The following is a 12,331-nucleotide window of genomic DNA, read 5'->3' on the forward strand; positions in this document are numbered from 1 at the left end:
TTTAGAGTTTTCCTTTTAGAAAACGTTAATGAATATGTTATATATGTATATGTAATATTTGCTACTCATCCCTCCACTGTTAACAGGTGAAGTACAAGGAGAAGTATGAGAAGGCAAAGGGCCACTATCTCCCAGTCTCTGACACACCTCAAATTCTCCACGCCAAATCTGTGCGCACTCTGGCTTCTGAGGTTTGTACTGTTCACTTTATATTTACTGCTCTTTGACACTATGTAGGGATAGTACTATTTTATATTTCATGCATTTTAATCTTTCACAGAGCAAATACAAAGAGGCCAGTAAGAAAGAAATGCAGAGTGGATCTTTCACCACTCTGGCTGAGACCCGGGACACACAGCACAGCAAGGAGGTCAACAAACTCGTCAGTGGGGTAAGATTTTATTTATTACACAAAATTATGATGCCACTATTTCAGATATAATGCCAAAAAAGTGTTGTGATTAGAAACATTGTGAATTTCATGATTTCAGAACAGAACAAAAATGTATTTTTACATTAACTGACATAATAGATATGCCTGTCGACAGAAATTTGAAGGCCCAGGGCCAAAAGGCTTATACCCCCTTTAATATAAATTAATGGGCTGTGGTTCCAGTTTTGGGCCCCTAAGACCCTAGGGCCTGGGATAACAGACCCCTTTGTCCACATGTCAGCTCCCCTGCTAATAGATTGCCACACGAGTTCAACTTTTTGAAATCAACATCAGAATACAGTTTGTGAAACAATATTTTTTTCATATTGTATATTTTAAAAAACTAATTTCACACTATTACATTTTAAGCTGAGATTGTTGTGATTAGACACATTGTGATTTATATGATTACTGAACAAACAAATCTAGTAGACTCCTTAATTAATTTACACAAATAAATTCCCATATGCATATTAAGCATTTACCTTTTGTAAATCACACAAGTATGCATGCAACTATTTCAGATATTTGGGCTTTTAAAATGTATTATGATATCTAAGATTGCCATTTGAAAACATAATCATGATATAATAATTGTTCTTTACAGAAACTGTATAAAGAGAAGTTTGAGAAGGAGAAGGGCAAGTCTGAATACAACAACATGACTGTTCCACCGGACGTGCAGCATGCCATGGATGTGGCCAAGACCCAGAGCAGCGTGAGTTATCCCAGCAAGAGTCCCGATCACATCAAGCACTGAATATCAACAAATATATACTCAAATGACATGTGCTATTAAGGTTCTAGATTTATTAATGATTTTTTTTCTAAAATAAATATAAATCTTACTCTAAATATAAATCTTACAAATATTTCACATTTTTGTCATTTTTGAAAAAACTATAGAATTTTGCAATCCTGAATTATTTTTTTGCCTATCAGCAAACAAAAATTCTACCCAACCCCTGTCCATATACAATATTTACCAAAACAATCTGATTTTAAGTGGTGTGCGTAATCTTTTTTGTAGAAATTGTTATTCTTAGATTCCTACTGTACATTGTATGTGCTCATGTTTTCAATGTAGTCTCTTTGTTTCCTCCATAGTTTGCCTACAAGAAGAATGCTAAAGCTAACCTATCCTATACCAGTGTGGTCGACCGCCCTGATATCAGAAAGGCCACACAAGCTGCCAAACTCATCAGTCATGTACGTATAAAACCTATACTATCTGTGAATAATTATCAAAATATATTTAGAAATTATACATAGAAATTTTGCCTTAAGCCTTTATCTTTATTAGAACAACGCTACAGTAAAATTTTGAAATAATTTAAAATCTCTTATTTCCTTCTTCCTCTTTTTTCAACTTCTTCCATTGGTCGACACGTCCAAATGAAGGATTTAGTTTGGACTATCTAGACCAATTCTTTTTTTTAATAAAAATATCTTTCCGACCTTTGTTTGCTTGGAGAAATGGTGAAACTCCTTGATAACAGCATAGTAAAAACAATAGATAAGTAGTAATTGCGGCATTAATTATTTATGTATATGAAACAATTGTCACTGGGTATTTGTTATTTCATCAAATTAAGTTTACACTATACTAAAGAATGCTGAGATCCCTCAACGGCTTTCTTGTTGCAGTTATTACATGAGATAATATGGAAAAAGCACTAGTACCACTTAAATGGTTTATTACTTTGCTGTTAGCAAGGTGAATTCCATAATACTGTGCTTGAATGAAATGGTGGCTCTTAAATGGATATAAAAAGCCACATTCTTCACTTTAAATGCCTGTAAAACTATATGTTGCTTGGTTGCATGGTTAAAGCCCTACAAAGCTCGGAGGATGACCAATGTGTCTAAATGTGGCTTATTTGTCAGTTTAATGTTGTAGTGTAATGTATGTGTTTACATGCACTTGGGTATTCTGGTTATATCAGCAACATAAGATTAAATGAGGGGGAGCAAACAGCATTCATTTTGTTATACACTGGAAAGCATTAGCATTGAACACATCTTTTAAAATGTATTTGCTAATAAAAACAGCTGTGAAGTGTAATGACTCAGGGTTCATTCTGGTACAGGTAGTGCCTCAAATATATAAATTGTACATAGTCACCTTTAGTAAATACCAAGTAAGTAGTCAGTAAACTAATAGCGATAATTATGTTGTAAACTAGTTGTATATATAAAGTTATAACCAAATGTTTTTTAGATTATTAGGCCAAGAGCAAAAGAGCAAGAAATATGAACATATTCCAAAGTAGCTATTCACATTGTGGTTTTAATAATTAGTTAATAGTTTCTAAGAAGTTGAGTGTAGTAAAATGAGAGGGGGAACTGTTTTCTCCTAGCTCCTAATTATCTATCAGGATAAGATACAAGTTTATTGATCTCACTGTAAATAAGATAAAATAAATTAACTTTTTTTGACAGAAAAACATAAACAAATAATAATAGTGTTAGAGAAATTCAATGCCAGCTCAGTCCTTGTTATCTTAAACTGCGTCATCAGAGTTATAATACTCCCTACAACGGAAGCATAGACAAACTGGATTGTACTAGACTGTAATCGACAACACTATCACAAAGTCTTGAGGGCTCATGTGTCCGGGTGCTGAGTCCCGTACTGATGCCCAATAAACCTCTGCATTAGAAGCTCAGAAATGGAATTTCTACAACAAATAGGATTTGGTGAAGTAATTATAATTTTATGGATTGATAGAGATAGATACAATAGTATAGAAAACATAAAACATAATACATAGTACATAATACATAATAATACATAAATATTAAAAGTCTCAACAAGGATCTCTCTGCTTTCTCACATTCCACATTGCAAACCAGACCGATCATAACAAAAATATATGATCAAAATCAGCCCTGCATACTCAACTGCATCTAAACACCCTTTGTCCTGTGATGTGTCTGTATTGTCTGTGTCTTGTCTAATGGTTGGTATATTCCATCAGATTGGGTACCGTGATAAAGCTCGAGAGGAGGCCAGCAAAGGAGGCTCTCTGGTCCACCGACCAGACATAGCACTGGCCACTGCAGTGTCCAAGCTGACCAGCCAGGTACCCCAAAAACAGTCAGCTCCTCTGGGCCAGTCCGATGGAATCCCACTTTAAATGAACTAAAGCCGATTGTTTCACAGGGACAGTTGTGTTATGTGTTGTCATTTGTGGTTGTATCCAGAAGATGGTGCCACTTCCATGTTTTTTTATTCAGCTTGTTCTAGGTGCAACGCTTTGGCTTTCATTTCATGCAACCAGCTTTTCAGTATGCTTTCTATGGGTGCACAATATGAGCTGAATTAACTATTTTAAAGTTGTGTATGACATATTTATCCACTACTTTCAACTTAAAACTGGCAGTGTTCTTCCAAATGTCTACCTAACTATACAATATATTACGTTCCATATATTTATTTGGCGTATTTATTTCAACCAGGCATAAGAAAAAATAATAATATAAGATTATCAATTTTAATTTGAAAATGTTTAATGATTCTCCACAGCTTATGGACATATTGTACAGCCCTATTGCTTTCCATGTTCATCAGTGTTCTAATCTTTCATTTCATACATTGCTTTAAATGCCTAACTACGTTTTAATCATTTGCTTTTTATCTCTCTCTTCTTAACCCTAAACTCTCTCTATTATTCTTTCTCTCATCTCTCTCTCTCGCTCTTATCTCACCCCTCTTAACCCTATACTCTTTTCCTCTCTCACCCTCTTTCTTTCCCCACGTACCCGTCAACTCTCTTCTTTTCCTCTGTCCCTTAATTTCTCTTTCTCTTTTCCTCTCCTTCTCCTCCCTTCCCCTTAACCCTTTAACCCCCATCCCCTCCCTCTCCTCCCTTTCATCTCTCTCTTCCTACCCCCATCTTCCTCTTAACCCTAAACTCTCCTTCCTTCTTCCTCCCTCCCTCCCTCCCTCCCTCCCTCCCTCCACTCATCTATCTTTTCCACTCCCTCTCTTTCTCTCTCTGTCTCTCTCCCTAATACTAAACTCTCTGCTTCCTTCTCCCTCTCTCTACTCCCTCCGCTCTTTCTCTACCTCTTTCTTGCCCCTCCTTCAAACCATTAACTCTTGTTCTCTCTCCTTTCTTTCCTCTCCCTCTCTCTCCCCTTATACCTAAACTCTGTCTCCCTCCATCCTTCTCACTCTCTCACCCCTTAACCACAATCCCTCTGTGCCTCTCTCCTCCTCCAAGCCTCTCTGTGTATCTCCTATTCTCTCTCTCTCTCTGTACCACTCTCTTTCGTCTCCATCCATCTGCGCTTTGGCTCTGTTTGTTCTCATCCCTCCATGTCACTGCGCTTCTAGGTGCCTACAGCAGGAGGCAAGCCCATCCTCCATGGAGCCTCTTCATTTGACACTCTTCAGATGCGCCACATTAAGAAAATGAGTGCCATGAATAGTGATGTAAGGAGGTCCCAAGCCTGAAAAACAAAAAACCTTTATATGTTGTCCTATCGTCCTATAGGTGTCGGTTATGGTGTTTTTTTTCTGCCTGAAGTCAACAAGATGCATTTTTTTTCTTACATTTGAATGCCCCAAGTTTTAAGGAATAGATTATTATAGCATTTACATCTTATATAATGAGGTCCCACCCAAGTAGACCTGTCACAATAACACTTTTTTAAGCACAATATGTTGCTCCAGAAATATTGCGATGAACAATTATACTGAAACTACTTTATGCCACTGATTAAGATTTAAATAATGCAACATAGTCTATTTAATTATTTGACATGAGCTGCAACAAATAAATCGCAGAATTTACCAATAATTAGCCATAAAATGGACTCACCTCTCTACAGCTCAAATCTTATCGTATTACAACAAATATACCCCAAATCTCCCCACTTTTGCAAAGAAAAAGTACTCATGATAAATACTGAAGCAAAATATATTGTTCATATATTGACCGATAACTTGATAGTAATTATCGTGACAGGCCTACACCCAAGCCTGTAAAACGAAACATAGTTAGAGCTTGTCCCATAGGTGTTGTTTATGGTGTTTTTATCTGCCTGAAATCGACAAGTTGCATTTGTTTTGTCTTTCTTATTTATAAATGTAAGCGCTCCAGGTTTAACATAGTAGATTCATGTATTTTGCATCTTCATCTCTAATACAGTCATCCCAAACTGCTTACGCTGAGCATAGTCGCCATAATGCTCTGACATCCATCTTGCTGTCTTTTTGGTAAAATAAGCAAGTTATATTTCAGTGTAACAGAAGAGAGGAGCATTAGACCTATTATGATATTAACATAGATTTCTTACTTATATACATTTGTCCATTTCTGTCATGGATAAAATGTGACAATATTTTTTTGTTTTAAATGATAAACTGTAAACTACCAACATTTTTTTTTGTTTACAATTTAAGTATCCAGAAATTATACTATATATATTGTTTTTACATTTTTATAGATCAAGTTATCATTGAAGAGATTTTAATGATAACTTGTAGTATTTAATTAGTGAATGAAATGTAGTAGCAATGTTCTTTTATCATTATGTGTGATTGAATTGCCCATTTGGGGTCAGTAATGTGATGCCTGAACAGCTCGTCACCTCAAATTAATGCAGATCCAATTTGAAAACATCTGGATGCAACTGGGCCACTGGGTATCTTCACAGCACAGCAATTTATGTAGCAAATGAATGGCTTTTGGACTAATTGTTTAATGAAGATATTTATGCTGCCATTACACAAAGTGAACAGTATCCACAACTGTAGATGTGAACATATCCACTGACACCCACTATTGAAATTCGAAAAAATAGCATGCTAAATTTGGATTTTTCAAAATATGTTCTCTACATGTTTAGTGTATAACAAGAGATGCATCGACAAAGCGTAGCAATAGATTCATCTTAAAGTGAAAATAGTGTAACCTCAAACCTTTGCATCTCTTTTTATACAAAATTTGGAGTTCGAAGTTCTTTTTATATTTTCTCGCTGAATTATTTTGGTGCTAACTTGTGTTGCCATGTGAACAGGTGAAGTACAAGGAAAAGTTTGACAAGGAGGTGAAAGGAAAGAAGCCACAATACGACCCGAAGGAGAGCAAGATGTACAAGACCATGAAGGAGGCCAATGAGCTGGCCAGTGAGGTACGAAATAACAAAATATAGACTCATAATTGTATTGAATAGTTTGATAATTTATTACATTTTAGATCAGATTTAGATTACATTTAGATTAGATATTTGTCTCTTCTACAATATGTGTATGTCCCTGTGTTATTTCAGATGTTTGTACTCCAGTCTAAGACTAATTTGGGACAATAAAGTTCATTCTGATTTCATATTTCAGTTATTTATATCATTACTATCTACCTAGTATTTGCTTATATTTTGCATCTATTTAACTTCTCAACAAATTCAAAAACCTCAGCTTTACCATTCCCAAAATCATACTTAAATTCTGTTAAATTGTTTCAGATGAATATTTAATATTTTACATTATAGGCAGTGTATTTTATTTTAAAATGATGAATTACCTCTATGTAGATAATGGTAATGCTTTGTTGTTCCTTTCAAAATAGACTTTACCTTTATTGAAATTGTGATTATTTTAATTTTGTTCTGTAAACTTATATGTATTGTACTTGTATATAAATTATACATATTATACAAAACTATTATTTTTATGTGTATTACTACAAATTCCAGGTGAAATATAAGGGTGACCTGAAGAAGATTCACAAACCAGTGACAGACATGGCAGAGTCTTTGTCCATGCAGCACAGCCTGAGCACCAGCAAACTCTCCAGCGACGTAAGACTAACACTTCACTCCACTCACATCTCTCCCCCATCTCTCTCTGTCTCTTCATCTACTATTCATTCTCTCTCTTTTTCCTTCTCTCTCCTCTCACTTCTCTCATCATCACTGCATTAACATTTGACTTTTACACTGCGGCAGCCCTTTCATCATTCATATCTGTCATCTGGTGTTGTAGCCTAAACCAAACTAATGAGACCAATCAATCTCAAAAGAGACATCAGAAAAAAGCCAGACAGCCCTAGGAGTTAGTGCTCTCACCTCTCAACAAGAAGGTCAGCGTGGAGACTTCTGCGTGGAGTTTGCATGTTCTCTCTGTATGGGTTTGCGCTGGTTTTCTCAGAGAGACACAAAAGACATGTGGAAACCCTGAAAATTAGATTAGAATCTTTAGTGGGACTATTGTCGTTAAATAAAGAATAGAATGTTTAATAATAACAAGTTAATTAATTATATATGCAAACAAATGAAATTAGCATATGGCATGGTTGTAAGAAGGGTATATGAAGTCATTATGGGTAGACTTGTCATTCAAATACACAAGTTTACCCAAAACTTAAGTCTGTGGCATTGTGTGCAACACAGAATAAAAAATCAGCACGAACCTATTACTATTTATTGAAACAAAGGGCTGACAACAATGACTTGAATGATTTCAAGTATTTGTAAAAAAAAAAACAAAAAAAACAACTGACTGGTCTCAAATGCTACAACACTTACCCTACAACCTCAATAAACAATATTTTAACTTTATTTCAAACGTAACACTCATAACTATTCATCGCATCACATGTTTTGTTTTTTTACTTGTCCTTCATTTAAACACCTCATCTGGTAGTGATCCTTACCCAGCCATCCTCTCCTACCCTCTGACCAACCTCTATAGTACTACCAAATACATAAAAAAATCTCCTAATATATATTTTTCCTCTTTGCATTTAGCTTTCTAATTCATAGTATCCTAACAAGATCCTATCTACCTTACTCTATTGTTCATCTAAACCTTTAACACAATTTGAGCCCATTGCTTTAGCTGTCCAAATTTAACATATCAATCTCCACTTAACTAAAACGTTATCATTTTTAATTTGAGTAATTCTAATAAATGCCATTGAGAGACAGTAGTTTTGGTCTCATTGTGAAACACTTGACTGGGGCTTCCCTGTAGTACCAGTACAAGAAGAAATTTGAGGCGAGTAAGGGTCACTACCACATGATCACCGACACACCTGAACAACTTCACCACAAGGAGGCGTCAGAGCTGCAGAGCAATGTAAGTGGGAACATGATATATAAACTGTATATTGATTCCTTTGCATAGGACTGGTGAATATCAAGTACTCCTAATTTGACAATAATTAGTAAATTATTACTATGGTATAGGTTCTGAGATAAAAAAAAAAAAAGAAAAAAAGAAAAGGTGGATAATGTAACTTTTTTGATTGAGGGTATGCTAATGGCTTTTACTGGGATGTTCCGCAGTGTGGCACTCAACTAGATTTTTTTTTATTTTAGAAATTGAAACACCAGTAATTGATTGTTTTATTCCATACTATGTAATATTCCAGGCACATCGTCATGGACACACCCCACCACCAGAAAAGTTGCGAAGTGCACTTTTAAATACCAATTAAAATATGAATTGATGTATATGTACCAGGAACAAATAAGCCATAAAAGATCAAGTAATTCAATTGGTGCTAAATGTGTTTTTACCGTCCAAAGTACGAGTTCAGTGTTATACCTTTAAATCCAAATCCAATTGAAGCCAATGAGTAAACTTTTAAGCACAAATTAAAGGTTCTGAATGTGATATTTGTGGCGTTTCCACCTCTTTACTTATGCAAATCTTCAGAATTTACATTAAAAACAAGGTGATGGAACACAACAATTTTTTTAATCATGATCTATATGTAACTCTACTGTTGGAGTATATAATATCTAAATAGTTTATGAATGTACTGATAATCTTTAATATTATTGTTTTAATTAGGTGAAGTACAAGGAGAAGTATGAGAAAAGAGAGAAGGGAAACCAATGCTGGAGACTTTGAGACTCCATCTTATGTGACCGCTAAGGAGGCCCAGCAGATGCAGAGCCAGGTATGATCAATCTAAAACAAGTAGCTGTTTATAATCAAAATAAACACTATTTGGATGCTACTATTACTATATTTTTACATCAGGTCAAACATACATATTGCTAAATCGCTTGTTGTTTGTCCAGCTATGAAGTATTTTACATTGTCTTTAATTTTACGGATTCAGTTTAATTTGTTGTTATAGCCCAGTATCACAACAGCAATCGCTTCCCATGGGCTTTAAAATCTGTACTAGTTATATTTTTTATTATGTTTTTGCTTATCTTTTTGTACTTAGTCATGGTGTTATACAGATGGTGAAAGACAATGTAAAAACTGCATCTTGGCATTTAGCATTTTGTTTCTAGAAATGTGTCAATGTTGTCTTCATGTTTGGTTACATATGTGGAGTCTGGAAAAATCCCCCTAATAAATATTGAAGCAGAAACTTCCTACTTCCTATTGAAGTTAATAAGCACATTTTTTATACCATAGAACTTGGTCATATTAGGAGCCATTTATTGTCCCCTGCTATCAAACCCATTTGAAGGAATTTCTACTTAATTGAAAAAAGTGTAACTTGAGTTATTTTACTGTTGTAATTCACTTAATTAGCCTAAGTTCAGGTTCATACTTAAAAGCTTCTTGCTAAGTACTAGGACATAAGTAAAGATATTTTTGTCTTAGTTTACATTAGCTTTGGCTCTGTGCATAATAGAACCCGGCAACCTCACTGTTAGCATCACTACTCCCTGCCTAGTTGTATCTCTATGATTCACGCTAAAATTAATACATATTTAAAGATAAGGCAGTGGACAAGGAGCTGTGGGTGGAAGTCACTGGCAGAGAGATGTTTATGTCTCAATGCTAACACTAATGCTAATTTTGAAGAATAAAAATAATGAAAGGTGTCACAAACTGAAGTATTCTAAATATAAAGATTATTGAATGGTCTTTGAACTCATTTGAATTTTGTTTATTTTATGTTTTCAAATTTTAATAAAAGTGACTGTTAGCATTGAGACACAGTGAGCTAGTTAGCGCGTTTCTTTACATTAGCTTTACAATTCAAGCTTTCCAGGCTTCATATATGATTTCTTGTACTCACCTCCTGCTACGACTGGAATATATCTGTTTTTAGCTTTAGCATTAGCAGGATGTGCGCATTGCATTGTGGGTACTGTATGTTGCATGTATATGTATATGAGCCTTGTCTGTGCCTTGTCCTGTGTCTTCGCCTGCATCAATAGAAAGACTATAGGAAGGACTATGAGGAGTCTATGAAGGGTAGGAACCTCTCTGGACTGGAAGAGACTCCTGCAATGTTACACGTACGACACGCCACCAAAATAGCCAGCGAGGTAACCAACGGATACAAAACATTTCATAATCCCTTTCCTATTTCCTCTCTTTCAACACAGTCATTTTCTTAATAACATAATAGTCTCTTTGAACTGCCTTTCCTTGCTCACTTCCACAATAGCTTCCTTCCTTTTCACCTCAGTACAGTCACTTTACAATGTCTAAGTTAGTCCCGCTGTTTTTCATGTGCATGTTTCACTTTTCAGATTTAAAAATAATTTCTTCTACATGTAATCAGTGTCATTCTTTTGTGTGACTTTAAAATTACATCTCCTTAATCCACAGATTAAGCACTGCTCTTTATATGTACTCTGTATTCGGTTTGTCTGCCAGTCCTTCATGTGAACACTAACGCATTTCTCTGAGAGGTTGCATTTTGGCCTGTGATCTTTAGGAAACGGCTTACATTTCCTCATACCATTTATTAAAGGAGACCTATTATGTACATTTTTTTAGAGTATTTAACCATACTATTATGATTTTCCCTCATAAACTCTCTCAAAGTTGTATTTTTAGTCATTTATGAATGCCAACTTCAATCTATGTAGTTTTTCTTAACTAGTGATACACGCAGGATTTAACAGCGGTACAAAACCATTTTGGTGCCAGTGGAAAGTAAAATTAAAAATCCACTGTTCGCTGTAATGAGATTTAAAGGAATCAGAACTCAGTGGACACATTTCTTTTATTATTACCTGAGATGTTTAAGGCAAAAATAATAATGATCCATGTAGATTTTAACTGTATATGAGATAAAAGCAAAATATGTCTTCTTTAAATTTGGTGTCTGTGTGTTCCAATGCTGTCTTTTATTGCATTATTTTTCTGTTGTTTCCAGTGACAAACTGTATAACGCATCTTGTCTTTTTACCAGGAAAACTGCCAAAGTCAATCATCACTTATTTCTAGTACACAGTTGCCCATAATGTTTTGGCTTAAACCTAAACCTCTAAACCCCAGTGTAATCATTAATCAGTGCTAGTGCAGCCTCTGCAGCTCAATGAGTGAATTCTGGAGGTTCTGAGCTTACACATGAGGCATGTCCATATACTGAGAATGAGAAAAACTTCAAAACGCAGGCTACATACCGTACCTTTAATGCTGCTGACTATTATTATTATCACTATATGATTATTCCAACTTTATGGGCAACAGTGTAAATAAACATTGATTTTGAGCTCTTGTATTGTCTTGTTTTGGCCTGTGCTTGTGCCTGCCCCAAACCTGTGTATCCTCTGCCTCCTGTAGAAAGAATACAGGAAGGATCTAGAGGAGGGAGTGAAGGGTAAAGGGTTGACTCTATTGGAGGAAACGCCTGATCTTTTGAGAGCCAGAAATGCTACTCAGATCCTGTCTGAGGTAAAGATGAAAGATGGAAGAAAAAGCTAATGTGGTAACACTTGACTTACTACACCATAATTAGCCTTAATAAAACCTGAACAAATAGTTTATTCATTCAGGCTTGGTTACTGAGTTTTACAATCTGCAGACTGAAAAACAAAATTAGTTAATTTTAAGTTTGGTCCAAAGTTATTCCTCATTTAGCTTATGCATTCCAAGCATCCTAATTTGAATAATTAGGATGCTTGGAAAGGATGCTTTTCACAAATTTCAGAGACCAAAGCGGAGTTTTGCTGTCA

General features: G+C 35.2%; 1 protein-coding gene across 1 annotated transcript in view; it reads left to right on the forward strand.

Moving 5' to 3' along the window:
- The window catches only part of neb (nebulin), a 107,872-nt gene that overhangs the window by 75,973 nt on the left and 19,568 nt on the right, over nucleotides 1-12,331 (forward strand). The window contains 12 exon segments of the mRNA XM_055230689.1: nucleotides 87-191; nucleotides 281-391; nucleotides 1,041-1,151; nucleotides 1,541-1,642; nucleotides 3,415-3,519; nucleotides 6,464-6,577; nucleotides 7,139-7,243; nucleotides 8,418-8,522; nucleotides 9,243-9,293; nucleotides 9,295-9,351; nucleotides 10,580-10,690; nucleotides 11,940-12,050. Coding sequence (XP_055086664.1) covers nucleotides 87-191; nucleotides 281-391; nucleotides 1,041-1,151; nucleotides 1,541-1,642; nucleotides 3,415-3,519; nucleotides 6,464-6,577; nucleotides 7,139-7,243; nucleotides 8,418-8,522; nucleotides 9,243-9,293; nucleotides 9,295-9,351; nucleotides 10,580-10,690; nucleotides 11,940-12,050 — 1,188 coding nt within the window.

This window comes from Periophthalmus magnuspinnatus, chromosome 21 (assembly GCF_009829125.3).
Source record: "Periophthalmus magnuspinnatus isolate fPerMag1 chromosome 21, fPerMag1.2.pri, whole genome shotgun sequence".
Classification (NCBI taxonomy): Eukaryota; Metazoa; Chordata; class Actinopteri; order Gobiiformes; family Gobiidae; genus Periophthalmus; species Periophthalmus magnuspinnatus.